Source organism: Grampus griseus, assembly GCF_964374135.1.
Source record: "Grampus griseus genome assembly, chromosome: 5".
NCBI lineage: Eukaryota > Metazoa > Chordata > Mammalia > Artiodactyla > Delphinidae > Grampus > Grampus griseus.
In genome coordinates this window covers 98,549,976-98,574,688 of record NC_138998.1, presented here as the reverse complement: position 1 = coordinate 98,574,688, position 24,713 = coordinate 98,549,976, and the positions used below count along the sequence as shown (strand labels likewise).

Sequence of the window (24,713 nt, the reverse complement as noted above, 5' to 3'; positions counted from 1 at the left end):
CCTACTGGGTGCCTCCATCACCCTGTGATGGCCAAATACACAATGCCTTACACTGAACAGGTGAGATTAACAGGTACTTATTCATTCCATATACTTACAGCCTGGGCGGGGGGGGGGGGGGAGGAGGGACACCATATGCCACACAGGGCCACCTGGGCTACACTTGGGAACCCAGTGGACAACCGGGGGCTGTGGGAGACAGGCTTTGTAGTGTCAAGAGGGTAGGGTACCCCCGATACTCTCAGCAGGATGTGACTGGCTTGCTTGAATCATTCCCCAGGCTGGCAGGAGAACCTGTCACTCAGGGATGAGGAGGAACTGCATCTTATCCGTTTGATAAGGCGGTTGTTTGGCCTTATCTGTGGGAGCAGAGTGAGGAGAAGAACCCGTGGTAAAGCCATTTGAGGCCCTCCCTGTTCCCCCGTCAAACAGCACATAATATTGGTCCTTAGTTTTAGGACTTCTACCATAGTATCTCAGTGAGTCTTATCTACAGGGAAGGGAGACTAGAACAAGAATAAGGTTTTAATTGGTAGAGAAGTAGCAGTCACTCATTTTAGCCAAGAGAGGAGATGTTTAGTATTTTGGGCAATGTGACCTTGCCTTTTTTCTGTGCTTAGGCAAAATTATGCAGTAGCCTTGCTCCGTCTCATTTTATTGTATCTCAGAGTAACCTGGTTGATGTTGGTATAATGTCTGATAGGAGAATAACATAGCCTAGCTCTGAGAGCGAGGCCGGCTTCTGATTGTAGAGCTGCTATTTTTTTCTGTCTCATTTGGAGGGACCTGATGTTGGTGGGGGAATAAATGAGATGGGTTCATCAGAGTAAGTTTCTGAAGAGGGGAAAGCTTGGCATTTGCTGCTTATATGAAACCATCATGTAGAGAAGAACTGAGCAGGGTGGAGACAAGGGAAGAAGGGGAACAACTTGTAGAGAGTGTTCCCGTCAGAGGGAAACAGCAAGTGTGATGAAAGAAGCATGTCATTACACCTGAGAGGTATGTTTTATTTTATTTATTTATTTTTTAACATCTTTATTGGAGTATAATTGCTTTACAATGATGTGTTAGTTTCTGCTTTATAACAAAGTGAATCAGCTATACATATACATATATCCCCATATCCCCTCCCTCTTGCGTCTCCCTCCCACACTCCCTATCCCACCCCTCTAGGTGGTCGCAAAGCACCGAGCTGATCTCCCTGTGCTATGCGGCTGCTTCCCACTAGCTATCTATTTTACATTTGGTAGTGTATATCTGTCCATGCCGCTCTCTCACTTCGTCCCAGCTTACCCTTCCCCCTCAAAAATAATGGTTCTGAAGAACCTAGGGGCAGGGCAGGAATAAGACGCAAACGTAGAGAATGGACTTGAGGACACGGAGAGAGGTATGTTTTAAAAAACTGTCAGGAGCATGGCTTTCTGCTTCAGTGACTCTCAAGGGGTTGGAGGTAAGGGAGTACCAGAATCTCAGAACAGGGGGAGCAAACTTTCAGAAAGCCTCCAGGGGATGTTGATATGATAATCCTCCAAGACAGATTGTCCCTTGTTGCCTCTACCCTCCTCCACAGTTTTAGTTAAACGATATAGGCTTTATGTGGAAAATCCAATTCTAATTGATAATTTAATATAACCCTATATACCATGCAACAAAATTGCTTGTCCAGAAAGGTTTTAACACCATCCAGGGAGAGAGATGGGATTGTTAGCAAGTGCGTGGGCTGTCAGTGGCAGAAGATCAATTATCCTAGATATATTTTTCTTGACTCTCTTGAAACTAGATAGACTGTAGTGATTTTTCCAGACCATCTAATATACAACCTATTTAAGCGAGGTCTCCATTTTATAGTGAAGGATTCCTAATATATGGTTTTATCATTCCATCTACCTGTGTATATCCAGTTAATGTGTTTGAACACTATACAATAGTGAGTTTGAAGACATCATTGTTACTAACTGGGAATTTAGCATATTAACACAAGTATTAACAATGACAAATATCTCAGACCGCAGAGAATAGTGATTATAAGCATGGACCCTGGAACCAGATTGCCTAGATTCAAATTACAGCTCTACCACTTTGTAATTACCTTACCATGGACAAGTTACTTAGCTCATATGCCTCAGTTTCCTCCTCTGTAATGTGAAGATAATAACAGTACCCACCTCAAAGGTTTGTTGTCAAGATTAAAATATTTTTTAGGTTTTTAGACCTGACTCATGATAAGCACTATATAAGTGCTAGCTTTGTAATAATGATGGTGACACTGTGTTGGTAAAGGGAAGAAAAAGTATTTAACACCATATTCCTATAGTTGATGAGTTAATGATGGACTAAACAGTATATATAAAATTTCACATTTTATTAAGGAATAAATTCTCTTACCTATGATTACATACAGGGCCTCCACTCTTGCTACAAGGGCAATCATATAATGGATCAGTCTTTGGTATATTTTAAAATATGCTTTAATTTAAAATATTTTTTCCTTTCTGGCTGATTTGTCTGATTCATCCAGGCTTACCACAGATAAGAGTTTTAATATATTCTATGACTGAATTTTTTACACTATGCCTAAAGAATGCACTAGGAGTCTCAGATCTTTAATTGAGGCAGCGATATTTAGTGTCACTGAAATAAGTGTGATAACAGCTTGATCATGCAAAGCTTGACATGAAGAAAATACCTGCCTGGTGTTAATAAGATTACATGAATTTCACACAACAGAAGACCAAGGTAAATTGCCACTCTGCCTGTCTTGATAAAATACCAACAGAGTTTGCTATTCATTTCACTATATTCAAAAGTTTATTTGAATTACTACGAAAGGTTAACAGAAAATCACTTGCAATCTGGGCTCATGGCAGGTGAGAGGTTTTAAAATATTGCTGAATCTTTATATGTACTAACAGATTTATTAAGGCAAAATAAAAGAAGAAACAATATTTGTTTTGTTCTAGATATTCATTAAAGCAAACCAGAGTGATCTGAAAAGGAATTTCAAGTATCTTAGTAGGCCTGGATATATCGGACATTAATTTAAACACATACATATACCTTTACTCTCAAGGTTCACAGCCTCAATAGAAAAATGTTGAAAATTTCTATCATTTGACAATTTTTTATGTCTAAGAGAAAATCTTTAAAAAATTAAAAACATTACAAACAAAACTGGAAAACTGGGGCTTCCCTGGTGGTGCAGTGGCTGAGAGTCCGCCTGCCAATGCAAGGGACACGGGTTCGTGCCCCGGTCCGGGAAGATCCCACATGCCGTGGAGCGACTGGGCCCGTGAGCCATGGCCGCTGAGCCTGCGCGTCTGGAGCCTGTGCTCCACAACGGGAGAGGCCACAACAGTGAGAGGCCCGCGTATCGCAAAGCAAACAAACAAACAAACAAACAAAACTGGAAAACTATGGCTTCTTTCTCCTGTGAACATAAGAACATTTAACTTCCAATAAGTTGAAAGCATCATTAAGTTAAAAAAAAAAAACTATTCTTGTTTTGATGTCAAATTATGTAAGATTTCTAAAACCCCAATATCACACACACTGAACTTAGGGACCACATTCTAGTCAGCATTTTTTGTTTGCTTGTTTGTTTATTTTTTTAACTATATATATACATATATATGTATGTATGTATATATAAAACTTGCCAGACTGCTTTTTATTTCTTTTTTTTTTTTAAACTCACCACCTTTCCTAAACATCCTATAACACCAAGAGTTCCTTATAAGAATCAGAGTTTCACTATAGTTATGTAGGCAACACAGGAAAATACATTGTGGAAATCAATCAATCACAGTTTAAAAATTAATGAATTCATTCAAAAACATTCACTGAGTGCCATGCCCACTGTGTGTCAGCACTGTATTAAGTGCTGGGGATACAAAGACACATAGGGCAAGGACTTTGTCCCCAATAAGCTTTCATACTGGAAGGAGAAAGATGGATGTTGATGGGAAAACATATATGAGAGCCTTCTAGCATCTATGTAGCAGGGTAACAAGGTGAGGGAGGGGGGTGATGAAGTAGAAAATGGGTGGTAGGTTAGAAAAGATTTGTAATGGAAGAGGCACCAACTTGTTCCTTTTGAATTTGTGTTCCTCTTAAATGACAGAAAAAGGTAGTGAAAGAATCAGAACTATCTGGTGTTGGAAATAAATTAGTACTGTACTCCTAAAACATTCACAGTTACTTTCAAAAGATTGTCACAGTATAGTAAGTCTTTGTTTGGGGATAAGTCTTTCTAATAGATAAAGCTAATTTGCTTCAGGAAACATTTGCCATGGTGAGATAAAAACTTGATTGCATCTCTTTCCAAAGGCAAGCCACCAAGGGAAGATGCCACCCTCGAGTTAAGTCATTTTACTACCTATAATGACATATTACTGGGGTGTTTATAAGTTGCCTGCATTAAAAATGTTTGGAAAAGGGCCCCAGCTGAGGTGGATTTATCATGAATTCAATGAAGCTTAGGCTTCAGGGCTCCTCACTTGCAGAGGTCCCTTCCAAGGTCTTGAGAGGGGTCCTAGCGATTTTTGTATTTATAACTTTGCATGTTTTTATTAGATAGGATTTCCCAAAGTAGATGAGGTTCAGGCCCCACAAAACCTTGATTCATCACCGGGTTTCAGGTAATTATAAGTCAGTAGGTTTCTTGAATGAAGCCTCTGTGTTATCGACAAACATCAGATGAAGTAATTAGCAGTGTGGTAGTCTATTTTAAATCCGAAATCTACCTCAAAGATGAGCCAAGAGCTTATTAATTAATAAAGTACCACTTTTTGAATGGTGGTAGTAATCACATCTCTTTCAGATAAAATCAGGAATGAAATATATTATGGAAAACCAGCAGTGGTTGATAATCCTAAATGCTAAGTATACTTTTTTTCTGACTTTAAAGTGTTTCTCCTTCATTCACCTATGCAGGTCCAGACTGATGGCTTATTTTTAAAAATTCTTTTAGTCACTTCATTGGTCCTAACAATACAAGCTCCATGATTTTAGAAACTGAAGGACTCTACAATGTATAAAGGCTATATAACTTAACCAAACAGAGCACATTCACATGCTGGCTTATCTGTGGTACATCAATATTGTAACAAGAACATAAGCACTAGGAGAGAATAAGAGGAAAATCAAAGCCTTATCCCTATTGAATTATTTACCCCATTGTTGAGAATATCAATGAGGGAGGTGTGGCCACACTATGAAGGCAAATTGAGCTGCGGTCACAGAGCTGCCCTAAAGCTCCCCCAGTCAACTAGCATTGGTTTCCTTTAGATAGCTATGTACACACAAAAACTTACATACTTCAGGGTGTTGTCATCACTTTTTGCTATGTACTAGAATCCTGGCAGCTTCTCAGATTTAGAAAGGCATAAACCCTAAAAACAAACATAACATGAGTCTGCCCTTTGCCGTGATTTAGAGTGGCTGTTTTATTTGTAATAGTTCAAAATTTTGAGATTGTCATACCTGGCAACTACTATACTTTTCTTCTGCCAACTGCATCTTATTCTTCCCACTTGTAGTATTTTCTCCCATTCTACATGTTTTTTCACTTTCTTGATAGTATCCTTTGAAGCACAAATTTTAATTTTGATAAAATCCCATTCATCTATTTTTCTTTTGGTTGTTTGTGCTTCTGGTATCGTATCTATGAAACTGTTGTCTAATGCAAGGTCATAAAGATTTACTCCTGTGTTTTCTTCTAAGAGTTTTATAGCGTTACTTCTTACATTTGGCTATTTGTACCATTTGGAATTAATTTTCATATATGGTGTGAAGTGTAAGAGTCCAGCTTCATTATTTTGTGTGTGGATGTACAGTTGTCCCAGCATCATTTGAAAAGACTGTTTTTTCCACATTGAATTGTTTTGGCACGCTTGCTGAAAATCAATCGACCATACATATGAGGGTTTATTTCTATACTGTCAATTCTGTTCCATTGATTTACATGTCTGTTCTTATTCCAGTACCACACTGTGATTGCAGTAGCTTTGAACTGAGTTTTGAAACCAGGATGTGTGAGTCCTCTTTGTTCTTTACCAACATGGTTTTGGTTATTCTGTTTCCTTGATTGCCATATGAGTTTTAGAATTAGCTTGGCAATCTCTGGAAAGAAGGCAGCTGGGATTTTCATAGGAATTGCAATGGAACCATAAGTCGATTTGGGAAGTAGTGACATTTTAATAAGATTATCTTCCAGTCCATGAATCCAGCATGTCTTTATATTTATTTAGATCTTCAATTTCTTTCAACAGTTTTATACTTTTCAGCGTAAATCTTGCACTTACTTGGTTAAATTTTTCCCTAAGTATTTATTTCTTTTGATGCTGTTACACATGGAATTGTTTTCTTAATTTCATTTTTGGATTACTCACTGCTGGTGTGTAGAAATAATATTGATCTTATATCCTACAACCTTGCTGAACTCATTTACTAATGCTAACAGTTATTTTCCTAGATTTCCAGGAATATGTCTTGTGGTCTTCCAGTTTCCCAGGAATACATTGGAACATTTCAAAGTCTTTGTGGACATCTCATTCCTCAGCTTTTCTTTTTAAACTTTTCAGTTGGGCTGTTTTTTGCCCCCAACTGTTATCCATTGCCTCATGCAACTGCCATGTTAAAATATTTGCCTGAAAATGTTTTCCAGAAATGACCCGTGAGGAAAAGCTTTTCTTACTAGACAGCTCTCAGTCAGGTCAAAGGCAAGCCTTTCAAGTGAGGTCTTCCAGGGGACCACCAGACATGTAAAACAATGACATTTCTTTGGGAATGAGGCTTTGAAGGCCCTCCCAGTCCATGCTGATCCTTCTGGTACCAGGGATGTGGGCTGTTTTTCAAGGCTACCACTGGCATGGAGAGCAAAGATCAAGGACGAGTTAGAGCAAAACAGATCTCATTGTTCTTACAGAAATTAATTTGTTTTCCTTGAATAAATTGCTCCCCAATTTGCTACAAGCATGTTGGTTAAATTTTTTTTAACATCTTTATTGGGGTATAGTTGCTTTACAATGGTGTGTTAGTTTCTGCTTTATAATAAAGTAAATCAGTTATACATATACATATGTTCCCATATCTCTTCCCTCTTGCGTCTCCCTCCCTCCCACCCTCCCTATTCCATCCCTCCAGGCGGTCACAAAGCACCGAGCTGATCTCCCTGTGCTATGTGGCTGCTTCCCACTAGCTATCTACCTTACGTTTGGTAGTGTATATATGTCCAGGCCTCTCTCTCGCTTTCTCACAGGTCACCCTTCCCCCTCCCCATATCCTCAAGTCTGTTCTCTAGTAGGTCTGTGTCTTTATTCCTGTCTTATCCCTAGGTTCTTCGTGACATTTTTTTCCCTTAAATTCCATATATATGTGTTAGCATTCAGCATTTGTCTTTCTCTTTCTGACTTACTTCACTCTGTATGACAGACTCTAGGTCTATCCAACTCATTACAAAGAGCTCAATTTCGTTTCTTTTTATGGCTGAGTAATATTCCATTGTATATATGTGCCACATCTTCTTTATCCATTCATGCGATGATAGACACTTAGGTTGTTTCCATCTCCGGGCTATTGTAAATAGAGCTGCAATGAACATTTTGGTACATGACTCTTTTTGAATTATGGTTTTCTCAGGGTATATGCCCAGTAGTGGGATTGCTGGGTCATATGGTAGTTCTATTTGGAGTTTTTTAAGGAACCTCCATACTGTTCTCCATAGTGCCTGTACCAATTCACATTCCCACCAGCAGTGCAAGAGTGTTCCCTTTTCTCCACACCCTCTCCAGCATTTATTGTTTCTAGATTTTTTGATGATGGCCATTCTGACTGGTGTGAGATGATATCTCATTATAGTTTTGATTTGCATTTCTCTAATGATTAATGATGTTGAGCATTCTTTCATGTGTTTGGTATATCTTCTTTGGAGAAATGTCTATTTAGGTCTTCTGCCCATTTTTGAATTGCGTTGCTTATTTTTTTGTCATTGAGCTGCATGAGCTGCTTATAAATTTTGGAAATTAATCCTTTGTCAGTTGCTTCATTTGCAAATATTTTCTCCCATTCTGAGGGTTGTCTTTTGGTCTTGTTTATGGTTTCCTTTGCTGTGCAAAAGCTTTGAAGTTTCATTAGGTCCCATTTGTTTATTTTTGTTTTTATTTCCATTTCTCTAGGAGGTGGGTCAAAAAGGATCTTGCTGTGATTTATGTCATAGAGTGTTCTGCCTATGTTTTCCTCTAAGAGTTTGATAGTTTCTGGCCTTACATTTAGGTCTTTAATCCATTTTGAGCTTATTTTTGTGTATGGTGTTAGGGAGTGACCTAATCTCATACTTTTACATGTAGCGGACCAGTTTCCCAGCACCACTTATTGAAGAGGCTGTGCTTTCTCCACTGTACATTCCTGCCTCCTTTATCAAAGATAAGGTGACCATACGTGCGTGGGTTTATCTCTGGGCTGTCTATCCTGTTCCATTGATCTATCTTTCTGTTTTTGTGCCAGTACCCTACTGTCTTGATTATCGTAGCTTTGTAGTATAGTCTGAAGTCAGGGAGCCTGATTCTTCCAGCTCCGTTTTTTGTTCTCAAGATTGCTTTGGCTATTCGGGGTCTTTTGTGTTTCCATACAAATTGTGAAATTTGTTGTTAGAGTTCTGTGAAAAATGCCAGTGGTAGTTTGATAGGGATTGCATTGAATCTGTAGATTGCTTTGGGTAGTAGAGTCATTTTCACAATGTTGATTCTTCCAATCCAAGAACATGGTATATCTCTCCATCTGTTTGTGTCATCTTTAATTTCTTTCATCAGTGTCTTATAATTTTATGCATACAGGTCTTTCGTCTCCTTAGGTAGGTTTATTCCTAGATATTTTATTCTTTTTGTTGCCATGGTAAATGGGAGTGTTTTCTTGATTTCACTTTCAGATTTTTCACCATTAGTGTATAGGAATGTGAGAGATTTCTGTGCATTAATTTTGTATCCTGCAACTTTACCAAGTTCATTGATTAGCTCTAGTAGTTTTCTGGTAGCATCTTTAGGATTCTCTATGTATAGTATCATGTCATTTGCAAACAGTAACAGCTTTACTTCTTCTTTTCCGATTTGGATTCCTTTTATTTCCTTTTCCTGTCTGATTGCTGTGGCTAAAACTTCCAAAACTATGTTGAATAAGAGTGGTGAGAGTGGGTGACCTTGTCTTTTTCCTGATCTTAGTGGAAAGGCTTTCAGTTTTTCACCATTGAGGATGATGTTAGCTGTGGGTTTGTCATATATGGCCTTGATTATTTTGAGGAAAGTTCCCTCTATGCCTACTTTCTGGAGGGTTTTTATCATAAATGGGTGTTGAATTTTGTCAAAAGCTTTCTCTGCATCTATTGAGATGATCATATGGTTTTTCTCCTTCAATTTGTTAATATGGTTTATCACATTGATTGATTTGCGTATATTGAAGAATCCTTGCATTCCTGGAATAAACGCCACTTGATCATGGTGTATGACCCTTTTAATGTGCTGTTGGATTCTGTTTGCTAGTATTTTGTTGAGGATTTTTGCATCTATGTTCATCAGTGATATTGGCCTGTAGTTTTCTTTCTTTGTGACATCCTTGTCTGGTTTTGGTATCAGGGTGATGGTGGCCTCGTAGAATGAATTTGGGAGTGTTCCTCCCTCTGCTATATTTTGGAAGAGTTTGAGAAGGATAGGTGTTAGCTCTTCTCTAAATGTTTGATAGAATTCGCCTGTGAAGGCATCTGGTTCTGGGCTTTTGCTTGTTGGAAGATTTTTAATCACAGTTTCAATTTCAGTGCTTGTGATTGGTCTGTTCATATTTTCTATTTCTTCCTGATTCAGTCCTGGCACGTTGTGCATTTCTAAGAATTTGTCCATTTCTTCCAGGTTGTCCATTTTATTGGCATAGAGTTGCCTGTAGTAATCTCTCATGATCTTTTGTATTTCTGCAGTGTCAGTTGTTACTTCTCCTTTTTCATTTATAATTCTATTGATTTGAGACTTCTCCCTTTTTTCTTGATGAGTCTGGATAATGGTTTGTCAATTTTGTTTATCTTCTCAAAGAACCAGCTTTTAGTTTTATTGATCTTAGCTATCATTTCCTTCATTTCTTTTTCATTTATTTCTGATCTGTTCTTTATGATTTCTTTCTTTCTGCTAACTTTGGGGTTCTTTTGTTCTTCTTTTCTAGATGCTTTAGGTGCAAGTTTAGGTTGTTTATTTGAGAATTTTCCTGTTTCTAAAGGAGGGCTTGTATTGCTATAAACTTCCCCTTAGAACTGCTTTTGCTGCATCCCATAGGTTTTGGGTCGTTGTGTCTCCATTGTCATTTGTTTCTAGGTATTTTTTGATTTCCTATTTGATTTCTTCAGTGATCACTTCGTTATTGAGTAGTGTATTGTTTAGCCTCCATGTGTTTGTGTTTTTTACAGATCTTTTCATGTAATTGATATCTAGTCTCATAGCATTGTGGTTGGAATAGATACTTGATACGATTTCAATTTTCTTAAATTTACCAAGGCTTGATTTGTGACCCAAGATATGATCTATCCTGGAGAATGTTCCATGAGCACTTGAGAAAAATGTGTATTCTGTTGTTTTTGGATGGAGTGTCCTATAAATATCAATTAAGTCCATCTTGTTTAATGTATCATTTAAAGCTTGTGTTTCCTTATTTATTTCACTTTGGATGATCTGTCCATGGGTGAAAGTGTGGTGTTAACGTCCCCTACTATGAATGTGTTACTGTTGATTTCCCCTTTTATGGCTGTTGGTATTTGCCTTATGTATTGAGGTGCTCCTATGTTGTGTGCATAAATATTTACAATTATTATATCTTCTTTTTGGATCGATCCCTTGATTATTATGTAGTGTCCTTCTTTGTCTCTTCTAATAGTCTTTATTTTAAAGTCTATTTTGTCTGATATGAGAATTGCTACTCCAGTTTTCTTTTGGTTTCCATTTGCATGGAATATCTTTTTCCATCCCCTTACTTTCAGTCTGTATGTGTCTCTAGGTCTAAAGTGGGTCTCTTGTAGACAGCATATATATGGGTCTTATTTTTGTATCCATTCAGCCAATCTGTGTCTTTTGGTGGGAGCATTTAGTCCATTTACATTTAAGGTTATTATCGATATGTGTGTTCCTGTTCCCATTTTCTAAATTGTTTTGGGTTTGTTATTGTAGGTCTTTTCCTTCTCTTTTGTTACTTGCCTAGAGAAGTTCCTTTAGCATTTGTTGTAAAGCTGGTTCGGTGGTGCTGAACTCTCTCAGCTTTTGCTTGTCTGTAAACATTTTAATTTCTCCATCAAATCTGAATGAGATCCTTGCTGGGTAGAGTAATCTTGGTTTCAGGTTTTCCTCCTTCACCACTTTAAATATGTCCTGCCACTCCCTTCTGGCTTGCAGGGTTTCTGCTGAAAGATCAGCTTTTAACCTTATGGGGATTCCCTTGTGTGTTATTTGTTGTTTTTCCATTGCTGCTTTTAATATGCTTTCTTTGTATTTAATTTTTGACATTTGACTAATATGTGTCTTGGCATATTTCTCCTTGGATTTATCCTGTATGGGACTCTCTGTGCTTCCTGGACTTGATTAACTATTTTCTTTCCTATATTAGGGAAGTTTTCAACTATAATATCTTCAAATATTTTCTCAGTCCCTTTCTTTTTCTCTTCTCCTGGAACCCCTATAATTCGAATGTTGGTGCGTTTAATGTTGTCCCAGAGGTCTCTGAGACTGTCCTCAGTTCTTTTCATTCTTTTTTCTTTATTCTGCTCTGCAGTAGTTATTTCCACTATTTTATCTTCCAGGTCACTTATCCGTTCTTCTGCCTCAGTTATTCTATTGATCCCATCTAGAGAATTTTTAATTTCATTTATTGTGTCGTTCATCTCTGTTTGTTTGCTCTTTAGTTCTTCTAGGTCATTGTTAAACATTTCTTACATTTTGTCTATTCTATTTCCAAGATTTTGGATCATCTTTACTATCATTATTCTGAATTCTTTTTCAGGTAGACTGCCTATTTCCTCTTCATTTGTTAGGTCTGGTGGGTTTTTATCTTGCTCCTTCATCTGCGGTGTGTTTTTCTGTCTTCTCATTTTGCTTATCTTACTGTGTTTGGAGTCCTCTTTTTGCAGGCTGCAGGTTCGTAGTTCCCGTTGTTTTTGGTGTCTGTCCCCAGTGGCTAAGGTTGGTTCAGTGAGTTGTGTAGGCTTCCTGGTGGAGGGGACTAGTGCCTGTGTTCTGGTGGATGAGGCTGGTTCTTGTCTTTCTGGTTGGCAGGTCCACGTCTGGTGGTGTGTTTTGGGGTGTCTGTGGACTTATTATGATTTTAGGCAGCCTCTCTGCTAATGGGTGGCTTGTATTCCTGTTTTGCTAGTTGTTTGGCATAGGGTGTCCAGCACTGTAGCTTGCTGGTTGTTGAGTGAAACTGGGTGGTGGCGTTGAGATGGAGATCTCCTGGAGATTTTCGCCGTTTGATATTATGTGGAGCTGGGAGGTCTCTTGTGGACCAGTGTCCTGAAGTTGGCTCTCCCACCTCAGAGGCACAGCACTGACTCCTGGCTGCAGCACCAAGAGCCTTTCATCCACATGGCTCAAAATAAAAGGGAGAAAAAGTAGAGAGAAAGATTTAGTAGAAGTAGGAAGAAAGAAAAAAAGAAAGAAAGGAAGGAAGGAACAAAGAAAGAAAGAAGAAAAGAAGGAAAGAAGGATAGAAAGAAAGGAGGGAGGGAGTGAGGGAGCAATGGTGGGAGGAAGGAAGGAAGGAGGAAAGGAAGGAAAAAAGAAAGAAAGAAAGAAGATAAAGTAAAATAAAATAAAATATAATAAAGTTATTAAATCAAAAAATAACTAAGAAAAAAATTTTAAAAAAAAAAGGACGGATAGACCCTTAGGACAAATGGTGGAAGCAAAGCTATACAGACAAAATCTCATACAGAAGCATACACATACACACTCACAAAAAGATGAAAAGGGGAAAAAATCATAAATCTTGCTCTCAAAGTCCACCTTCTCAATTTGGGATGATTCGTCGTCTATTCATGTATTCCACAGATGCAGAGTACATCAAGTTGATTGTGGAGCTTTAATCTGCTGCTTCTGAGGCTGCTGGGAGAGAGTTCCCTTCCTCTTCTTTGTTCTCACAGCTCCCAGCAGCTCAGTTTTGGATTTGGCCCCGCCTTTGCGTGTAGGTCGCCGTAGGCCGTCTGTTTTCGCTCATATAGGACGGGGTTAAAGGAGCAGCTGACTCGGGGTCTCTGGCTCACTCAGGCCGGCAGGAGGGAGGGGCACGGAGTGTGGGGCGAGCCTGCAGTGGCAGAGGCCGGCGTGACGTTGCACCAGCCTGAGGTGCGCCGTGCGTTCTCCTGGGGAAGTTGTCCCTGGATCCCGGGACCCTGGCAGTGGCGGGCTGCACAGGCTACCCGGAAGGAAGGTGAGGAGAGTGACCTGTGCTCACACACAGGCTTCTATGTGGCGGCAGCAGCAGCCTTAGCTTCTCCTGCCCGTCTCTGGGGTCCACGCTTTTAGCCGCGGCTCGTGCCCGTCTCTGGAGCTCCTTTAAGCAGTGCTCTTAATCCCCTCTCCTCGTGCACCAGGAAACAAAGAGGGAAGAAAAAGTCTCTTGCCTCTTCGGCAGCTCCAGACCTTTTCCCGGACTCCCTCCCGGCTAGCCGTGGTGGACTAACCCCTTCAGGCTGTGTTCATGCCGCCAGTCCTCTCCCTGTGCCCCGACGGAAGCCCGAGCCTCAGCTCCCAGCTCCCGCCCACCCTGGAGGGTGAGCAGACAAGCCTCTCGGGCTGGTGAGTGCCAGTCGGCAGCGATCCTCTGTGCGGGAATCTCCCTGCTTTGCCCTCCGCACCCCTGTTGCTGCGCTCTCCGCGGCCCCGAAGCTCCCCCACTCCGCCACCCGCAGTCTCCGCCCACGAAGGGGCTTCCTAGTGTGTGGAAACCTTTCCTCCTTCACAGCTCCCTCCCACTGGTGCAGGTCCTGTCCCTATTCTTTTGTCTCTGTTTTTTCTTTTTTTCTTTTGCCCTACCCAGGTACGTGGGGAGTTTCTTGCCTTTTGGGAGGTCTGAGGTCTTCTGCCAGCGTTCAGTAGGTGTTCTGTAGGAGTTGTTCCACGTGTAGATGTATTTCTGGTGTATCTGTGGGGAGGAAGGTGATCTCCGCATCTTACTCTTCCGCCGTCTTCCCCTCGTCCTGCTTTTTATTTCTAATGGACATGTTTACACATAATTTAGGAAGCAAAGTTTTGGCTTATTTCCTTTCTAGTTTTTTTCATTTAGAAAAATATCTTAACATCTATACCGAAATATAATTAATATTCATGAATAGTCAACATTTAGTTGACTGTAATGAATTGGTTCAAAGAAAATATGGATAATCTGTGGTGCTGCAAAAATTTAATTTGATCCTCTACACTTAAACTTACATAGCATCGAGCTACTGGCCAGAACTGCTAGCTAATAAACCAACTGAAGATATTTTAATTTTTATTTCTTTCACCTTTCTAAAGATTTATATAACTTAAAGCACATAAATAGTACTTTACAGTTTGTAAGCACTTTTATATGCATTATCACTTTTGATCTTCCCAGTATCCTTATGGGGAAGGAACATTATAGAATTACAGAAGGTTTCATTACTATATTCACTTATAGATGAATAAATTGGGGATCAAGCATCATGCTTTTAAGTAAATGCAGGGAATTGACCATAGAAAAATTAAATATGAAATCTCAAGCTTTATTGAATTTACTGCATTGCACTGAGAAGTCTTTGACCATCCTTCCCTCAATAACCCCTCTAGTCAACCTTGTCTCCTTACTGCCCTACGTCCATGTCATTCTCTTTACTGTTTCTGACCGTTGAAACTTTGTCTTCGCTTCCCTCACTCCATATATTCCTGTCTGGAATGTTGCTAGTTTTCTTGAATATCTGAATCCTAACCATCATTCAAGGTCCAGCAAAAGTTTCCACCTCCTCCAGGAAGTCTTGCAGCTCCCATTGTTCTTACTTAAATAATACAACATTTGCATGGATTGGTTCTTAGGTTTCTAAGTGTTTCAGTGTTTCATCTAAATTCTCCTTCTAGACTATAAGCTACAAAGAACAAAGACCAGCTCTTATACTGCTTTGAAATCCACAGCACTCTAGCACTGGATATATATGTAGTAAAGTCATGATAAATATTTGGCTGTTTTTTAATCTATCCATTGGAGCCATTGCTGAACTGTAGATAATCTTACTGTATTTGTATTCAAACCATGTGACATGTAATTTAACCTGTGTGAACTCAACTATAATAAGTAATTATAGTTAATTATAATTAACTATAATTATAGTGTGGTCTTTTCAATATGTTCATATACCAGTTGACCCTAGCATTGATTTCTAATGGCAGTGAAGCCCAGACATATGCCTGTGCAATCAAATCAACTACATATGCCTGATGGATTCCCTGAAAAGAGCAGGAATTTGGCCCATATATCAGTATTGAGAACAGGAACAGGAAATGTTATGGAGTGATTGCTTTTCTATAGAATTGCATTAGCATCACCCATTCTGCCTGTCATAATTTCTCAGCAGATCAGGGATATCTATCAATGGAAGTTCCTGTGGTACAGTATATGAAAATGCATTTCATTATTCATTACCAATGATGCTGATCAGACATATTGTCATTACAAGTTTAATTTTTAAGGAAGAGATCTCTGTGTAAAAATGGCACACTTGAGAGTCATCATCTTAAAAAACAAAAAGATGGTACTTTGTGACAATTCAATTTTTCTGGAATATAAGTATTCTGTTTAAACAACTAACTACTTTTGTTCATATTTTAAGGTGAATTTGGAGAAGTCTGTAGTGGGCGTTTGAAAACACCAGGGAAAAGAGAGATCCCAGTTGCCATCAAAACTTTGAAAGGTGGCCACATGGATCGGCAAAGAAGAGATTTTTTAAGAGAAGCAAGTATCATGGGTCAGTTTGACCACCCAAATATCATTCGCTTAGAAGGTGTTGTCACAAAAAGTAAGTACTGATTTTCTTCTTTTATATATCTGTCTCAATTCCTTAAATAAAAAAAAAAGCTTAATAGCAATATCACAGCCATTTAGGGGATAACTTAGTTCAGATATCATCTTCAGATATTGTCCCTTGGAGTCTTGATATTAGTCTATGACATTATCAGAGTTTGCACTGGTCACCAAACAGCTTTGAAATGTTTTTTTATTACCTGTAAACCATTTGCTAATTTAACTTGAAATAATAAATCAAGGTAAAGGGTTATATATTTTTTCCTAATTTCTGTAAGCAATTCACTTCTTCTGAACCTGCCTAAATTTCAATATTAATAGGAGAAACAGTTAAAATATTTGGGGTCATTAAGGTAAAATAGTTCTGTTTGTAAATAAATGTCATATACAAATATAGAATGCTTTATCTAAAGAAAACTTTTAAATAAAAAGTTCTTTATGGAACCTACCTACGTAAATGCCATTAGAGCTGTATTATTTCAATTTATATAAAATGAAGAAAAGCATTACAATTTCTGAAATAAAAATCCAGTTTTTACAGAAATAGTGGGATCAAAACCATTCCTTTGGGAAAGAAGTTCCTCAGAAATCCAAAACTAATCATATCATCTAAGAAATAGATTACAATATATTCACTTTTATTTGAATAATGATAAGGCATAACTTAATATTTCTCCTTATTTTATTCACTAATGAGTTATAACATAAAACTCAATATAGTACGGCATTATAAACTCATAAAAATAATCTCTTTGAGAGGCATTTTTCTTTTGTAAAACTGAAATTTCTTTTAAAACCATTTAGATGAAATTGAAATTTCATGTTATATTTGGAAGAAGGAAAGTGTAAAAGCTTACCAAAAACATTTAACTGACTCTGTGTCTGAAACTCCAAAGTCCTTCTCAAAATGCATTGGCCAACATGCTATCCAAGGAGAGCAGAAAATTACTGATAGCCATGATAGTTTGGAGGACGCAAAAGTTTGCTTTTGATTTCAGCTGTTGCCATGGGCTGTTACTTTAGTGACCTTAGTAGAACCTTCCAGTATTCATGCCCTTGTGTTGTTCTCTCCCACATTGATTGTGGACTTGTCCATGTGACTAGCCTTGGCCTGTGGGACATTAACAAGTGTGATACAAGTTGAAGCATCTTACATATTTGTACACTGGACCTTATCCTCTTGGAACACTCTGTCATGTAACTTAGTCTCCAATGTTGAGCAAAGCCAGTACATATGGTGAGGCCACACACAGAACTGCAAAGAGGAGAACTGAGGCATTCTAGTCAACAACAGCTCTACAAGAGCTCCCAGCAGATAGTCAGCACTGAGTGCCAACTCTGTAAAGAACCATCTCAGACATTACAGCCCCTACTTCTACTGCCAGATGGCTGCAGCTGCAGATGATATTTTGTGGAGCAAAGTATCCACCCAGCTCAGTCCAATCAACCCGTAAAATCATGAGAGATAATAAAATGGTTGTTGTTTTAAGCCGCTCTGTTTTGGATAGTTTATTACACAGCAGTAGATAACCAAACAGATGGACATCAGTTAGAATTCCACTCCTACCACTGAAGTCTTGTGAAGTTTTAGGTAGATGATTTAACATCTCTATTGTTTACTTCCACACTGTAAAACGGGGCCAAAATAAGTCCTACCCAATAGGAATGCTGTAAGGATTAATTTTATAAATGTATAAAGCATTTAGCATAGCATGTGACTCATAGTAAGCCGCATTAAATGGTAGCTATTATTGGTACTATAGTTTACCATTTCATTCTCATGGCAACTCTTATGCATATCTGCTGAACCTTCAGTATTCACTGAAGGATATTGAATATCAAACGGGTGAATTAACCCACATAAGGACCTCTAACCCATAGTAAGTGGTATGACTGATGTTCAAACTGAGGTCTGTCTGTTTGACAGACCCATGGGATATTTTGTTTCTTTGCTTTTTATTTTGCTGTATCACAGTGAATAAGTCAGAGTTTTACACTTTGCCTTATCTGAATTAAATAGCATTAAATAAATGACAATCTGAATAAAATAACACAATACTTTTTTAAAATAAGGAAAATATTTAGATGAGTGGAATAAACTACCTCTTATGTAAAATTTGGAGAGATCCAGATATGCCACAATACCTAGCAAAAATACTAATCTAAAAGAGAGAGAGGAAACAACATATTAATTATTTCTTTTATATTTTCTGACTTCCTTGTCATTAATTTAGCAGGAACATTTCAAGTTATTCCTTCTGTTTTATATCTCTCTGGAATGAAAAAGATAATTTTAAAGTTGGATTATGAACCTTTGCAAAGCATTTAAAATAATTTAAGTATGCTGTTGAAGTCCTCGTATGAGTATTTATGCATGAAATATCTGGAAATAAATATCTAACAATAAATTCAGATCAGATATTTATTTTCTACCTTTGATAAATCACATTCTGTGAATTATTCATGTATCCCTATGTGTTTTATTATCTATCTATATAATATTATATGTAATTTGGCCCTATGAAGTAGTAGGAATTATTCTAAATCAACTGAAGAGGTTTAATAAGATAATCTATGGCACTTGTCTGCCAGTTTGAAATACTCAGTTTATTTCACAAAGACATTCAAACAACTAACACAGTGATTGCTTTACATCTCTAACAATCTTGTGTAAAATTGGGACCAGTGACCCTTACGTAGCCCAATTTGTATGATTCCTAGGTGAAGGTCCTTATTCCATTTTAAGAAAAAGAAAAAGAAAGAGAGAAAAGATAAGGAAAGAAAAGAAAGCCTAATTGAGAAAGGATAGATTCAATATGCTTTTGAGTGGCAATAATCATTGTAGTTTTAACTTTTAAGTATGAGCCCCACATAAGGGTGTTGTGGTGATGTTCAGGTGGGTGGTGGAGATGGAGAAAGGAATAATTCCCGCAAAGACAAGTGGGCGTATTTATACTGTTATCTTCTTGCAAATGCTATGGGATTTTTAAGAGAAAGGCAATAAATAAATGAATGCCTCATTCCCATAAATACACGGTAATTGTTCCAAGATTACCCTTAAGTGGCTAAGAGATAGCTAGCAATTAATGCTCCCTAAGGACTATCATATTGCATAAAAGATAATACTGACAAAGATAAAGATGCAGTATAGGTTTATACAGTCATGTTAGTAGATTATCCTGGGGTTCTGAGAAATAAATGCACTGACTCTCAGTTGCAAGTAATGCAAAATTATAGATCAAAATCTTCATCAGATTCTTTAATAAATTCTTAATATGCATAATTTTTATCTTACCTATAGGTTTTATTGCCGAGCGATACATATTATAAAGTTCTTGGAAACACTTTTGCGCTTTCATACTTGTGCATATAACTACTTTTATTATAAACTTCAAAGTTAAATGATTAAAAGCTGTATTATATAGAAAGTGTGTCAGATAAAAGTTGAACCTATTTGTTTGACACACGTCACAATTTCATTAACCTATTAAGAAGCAACTGATATAGAAAGAGATTAATCCAGCTAAACCATTTGCTTAGCACATACATTTTCTCCAAGAAGCAAATAGAAGCCGTCAGTTAGAGAACAGACTTGTAGCTATTAGTACCATGGATAGTAGCAGTTTGTAACAGGTGATGAATACACAAGTGTCATTAACTACATATCCAAAAGAGAAAGTGCTACCTTCTATAAAAAGATAAGAATTGTGGTTAAATGATAAACACAATGCAGTAACCACACTCTAGAAGATGGGGCCCTACAGTTTGAATTCATGATGATATGGAAGAACCAAAAGGAGAAAGAATGAAGTGCCTATCTCCCAGCTTAGGTAACAACTAAATGTAAGTATACTAACTATGTCTCAAATAAATCATAAATCCAGTGAGGAATAATAGAAGTCAATCAGGATATCAAACAAATTCCCAAACATAAATTTATTTTATCATGGGACATTGCTAAGGACTCTAGAACAGCATAGAATCTATAACACAAAGTACTGGGCCTGCACAAACCATCTTTAAATATTCCAGAATATTGAGGGTTCCTTCCAAATAATTTTGATGGGTCCACATGGACTCTAAGTCAGAGAGTAGATTCAGGCCAGTCAAATAGACAATAAATACAAAAGAACTGTTTCTCCAGTCCCAGAATTGCATTTTACTTGTCAAGTAATACATTCTCCAAGATTTCGACTATTACAGTTGCACCAATATGATAGCTGCCTCTCCACCTGCTTGTATATTCTGCTACTTGACACAGTGTCTTGTGCAAGTTATTCAGTGTCTTTAAGCCTCAATATTTTCCTCTGCACAAAAGATTGAAAAGTTCAGATTGTACTACAAAACAAGAAAGGTCACATCTAACCCTAACATGTTTGTATTTCATTCCTTTGCCAAAAGAAAGAGTCATGAGATGTTGGTAAGGAAAGTTTGTGCCAGTAATAACGTACCACCCCACCTCCAACTTTATTATAATGTCAGGTTCGTATTGGTGATCAGGAAGAAACAAAAAGTGCCTTTAATAAAGTGTTTATCTTACAGTCTGTAAAGTAGAAAAGTATAGGTAAAATTTTGCTGTAAGCAAAATCAAGGTTTGGATATTTGGAATATATGTTGAAGGGAGTATAACATTCTGTGAAACTGATTCTAATGAAAGAAATTAGACTTCTTTGTGAAATTCAGCTACTCAACTAGCTGAGGTAGGTTAAGAGTTTTGTTTTACTTTGTTTTGTTTTCCTAGAAACATTTACTGAGCACCACCAAGGTGTCAGACACTACTGCTTATTAAAACCTAGAGATAGAGAAAAAAAGGTCTCAGTGCTCTTGAGAAGCTCATTGGTTGGCTCCAGTCTACTGGGAGCAACAAACAAGTAGGCCAGTATTTCCCAATATGGTGCGGCATGGACTATTTTGGATACAATTATTCATTAACTTATTCATTATTTTATTCAGAGAATATTTATTGGGTGCCAACTCTTCTAATCACTGGTAATAGAGTAGTGAAAAAGACAGAGCTTTTACCTGCTGGAGGAAACAAAAAGAAATCTAAATATATCAATATAATTTTAGATACAGAGAACAAACCTGAGTGAAGTGAAGGAGCAAGCCATGCTAGGGTTTGGCAGGGTAGTATTCCAGGCAGAGGAAACAATAAGTTCTAAACCCTTGTGCTAAGAAAGAATGTGGCATGTTGGGGGAGCATCGAAAACAGCTGGAGCTAAGTAATAACAGTGTGAATTATATATTGAAAGAAAAAACTAGAGGCAGGTAAAACAGTAAGGAGGCTAGTATAGTAATCCAAGTGAAAAATGATGAGAAAGATAAAGAGAAGAAATAGATTCAACAGCTGTTTCCAAGGTTAAATTAGGAGACTTGAGTGACTGATTATATGTGGGGATTGACGGAATGGGGATGGTTTTGGATGACTTCCAAGCTTCTGGTTTACTTAAGCAGGGAGATGGAAAGGAAATTATGGAGAAATAATAGATTTGGAGGGTTAACAATGAATTCTGATTTGGATGTGATAAGTTGGAAGTGTCTTGGACATTTAAAGACTTCCAGGAAGCCTCTGAAGCCTGGGTAAGATTCTGGTGTGCGGGTGCAAATGATGGGTGGTGATCAGTAGTTGAAGCCATCGGGAGGATGAAATTACCCAGAAGGTTGAGGAGAACTAGCCCTAACAGGCTGACTTAAAAAGAAAAGCTTATGAAAGAGACAGAACAACCTGGAAGAAGGAGGACAGATCTCTAAGCATGAAAGATGGGTCATTAGCATAAAATGAGCTGGGAAGCCAAATAAAATAAGGATTGAGAAGCATCTATTGGATGGAGAAACTAGGAGGACACAGCCCACTGTGAGAATCAAGGCCAAGATTGCAGTGGACTTTAGAGTGAGTGAGGCATGTGTGCACTGCAGTCAGACTGATAGCTCAAAAAATGCAAATTAGGGCTTCCCTGGTGGCACAGTGGTTGAGAGTCCGCCTTCTGATGCAGGGGACACGGGTTCGTGCCCGGTCCGGGAAGATCCCACATGCCGCGGAGCGGCTAGGCCCGTGAGCCATGGCCACTGAGCCTTTGCGTCCGGAGCCTGTGCTCCACAACGGGAGAGGCCACAACAGTGAGAGGCCCGCGTACTTAGATTCCAAACGCTTAGCATTCTTTAAATCATTTATTCATTTAAGTAATATTTATTATGTGCCTAACTACTATGCTCCAGCACTTTTCTAAGCATTAGGTATTTGGCAATGGATAAGAAAGTCAAAATGCCTGCCCTCCTGGGTCAGGTCCCTGGGTCTTCTTTCTCTGGTTTCATTCTCCACCATCCCTCTTAAATCCTAGATTGCTTTCATACTAAATGACAAAATCATCTCAAAACTTATTCTCATTTTCCCATGTATTCTTTCTTTTCTAAATCCCTGAGGCACTGGAAGAAAATGTACCAAACTGACCCTAAACGGGTACAAAGATAACTATGGTATGCAAAGATTGTTGGTAGCTAGAAGACCCAGCTGCCTTTGGAGTTACCTGCCTTCCTTTTTTCAATCATGTACAAGACTAGATCATTTGCTGAGCTGATAGGTAGAGGGCCTGAAGTGTTGGTGAATATTTGAACTGGCTCTTGAGAAAAGTGTGAAAGAAAACTGATTAGGAAAGGTTAGAAAGATTGTGGGTATTACTAAGAACACAAGAGAACCTGGAGATCAGGACAGAAGCTGCTGCCCCAAACAGCACTGTTGATAAATGAGGAAAAGAGTTGATAGCATGAAAGTAGGAAGAGATGCAACCCGAGGGAAAAGGAAAGATGAGAGGCAACAAAAAGAGAAGAAATAGAGATTTTTCTTTCTTCTCCTACCATCTTTAATATTTACTATTTACTGTTTACGGAAATTAGTGATGAATTATTCTTATGCAGTTTCTGGAGTCTAATGGAGTCTCAGGAGATCTACTGCAAAGTATTTGCCACTTGGAATTATAATGTATACATATGGATAAATAGAAAATGAACCAAGTGTGACTCTGAGAAACAGTAACAAAATGACATAGTCTGGTGGCCCTGTGTATCACACTGTTCAAGCAGCACTAGGGCTACTCAGATCACCAGCTTATTTTCTTTCTGCCAGAGTGTACTTCTCTCTTTACAAGAGAGAATAAACTTCCCCTGTATTCAGAAGCAATTTATTCTTGTCTCTTCAGTGTTTAAGTGTCTGAGTTTTCTCAAGGTCATTCACTCTAATCACCTCCCTAGATCTACTTCTAACTTACTGTCTCCTTCCTGTGGTTCTCTCTCTTTCCTAAGCCAGCCTGCTAATTATTGGGTAGACTATAATAAGAAGTATCAGTTTAAAAATTCTAGTAACAGGTTGCTCAGTCTGAATATAACACTGTAAGAACTAGGAGAGAAAAGAGAATATAAAAACAACTTTATGCATACATAATATTGCCTTTTAATACATCTAAATAAAATTGAATAGAGCCATCTAGAGGGTGAAATCTTACTCATTTCAAAAGTGAAAATTCTTTCCAGATCATTTGGAAAGAATGATGCAATTTGTTCTGGTAAAGAGTTTGATGGCTCCAAATTTGAGAAGGGCTATAGATAAATCCATGTTATAGACATTAATTTGCATCCATAAACTCAGGAGAATGAGTACCATCCTTCCAGGCTGCAAGGTAAAGTAACCAGTCATTACTTAGGAACTTTTTCACCAAGTTCCTAATGGTCTTATGTATTGATAGGAGTGAATAAAGACCAGTAGGAATCTTAATCACTGAAAATGATTATTGGCCCCTTAAAATGATTATTGGCTCCTTGTGTATGTGATTTCTGATTTAAAAAATTATTGGCCCCTTGTATATGTGATTTCTGATTTAAAAAATTATCTCAAAGTAACGAATGGAAATCTGTCAGTGTCCTTACTTAATCCCTTGATGAATATCTTAATGCTTGTTTTGTTGTTGTGGGAATATATTACTATAACTTTCCTTAAATTTTCACCTTGATATAATTTCAGACTTACAAGAAAAGTTATTCAAATAATATAGTTCCAATATAACTCTCACTGTTTCCCCTGATGTATTTTACATAAGCATAGGACTATTATCAGTGCCAAGAAACAAACATCTGTACAGTACTATTTACTTAACTACAGACTTTTATTCAGATTTTATCAGCTTTTCCACTAGTGTCCTTTCTCTCTTCTAGGACTCATCCAGGATCCCACATTGCATTACTTAGTGCATCTCCTTAGTCCAGTCTGTGTTTAATCTGTGCAATTCTTCAGTCTTCCCTTGTCTTTCATGACCTTGACAGTTTTCAAAACTACTAGTCAGTGATTTGTAAAATGTCCATTAGTTTGGGTGTGTCCGTTGTTTTTTCATGATTCAATTTGTGGTTATGAATTTTGGGCAGGAACATCACAAAAGTTGCATACCCTCTTTATGCATTATATCCGAGGGTACATCATGTCCACGTGCATTATTCCTGGGGATGTTAACAGGGGTCACTTGGTTAAGGTGGTGTCTCCTAGAAAGTTACTGAAAAATTACTTTTCCCCTCTTGTAGTTAATGTATATTTGGGAGGAGATTAGACTATGCAAATATCCTGTTTTTCCTCAGACTTTTTCCCAGTAATTTTATCATCCATAGCAGATCTTGCCTGCAACAAT

General features: G+C 38.0%; 1 protein-coding gene across 4 annotated transcripts in view; it reads left to right on the top strand.

Annotated features, from left to right (window-relative positions):
• Nucleotides 1-24,713, top strand: part of EPHA6 (EPH receptor A6) — a gene marked incomplete at its 5' end in the record, with an annotated part of 858,058 nt that overhangs the window by 619,189 nt on the left and 214,156 nt on the right. For all 4 annotated transcript variants that reach the window (XM_082654547.1, XM_082654545.1, XM_082654546.1 and 1 more), the window contains one exon: nt 15,857-16,042. In XM_082654547.1, coding sequence (XP_082510673.1) covers nt 15,857-16,042 — 186 coding nt within the window. The remainder of the gene's footprint in view (nt 1-15,856; nt 16,043-24,713) is intronic.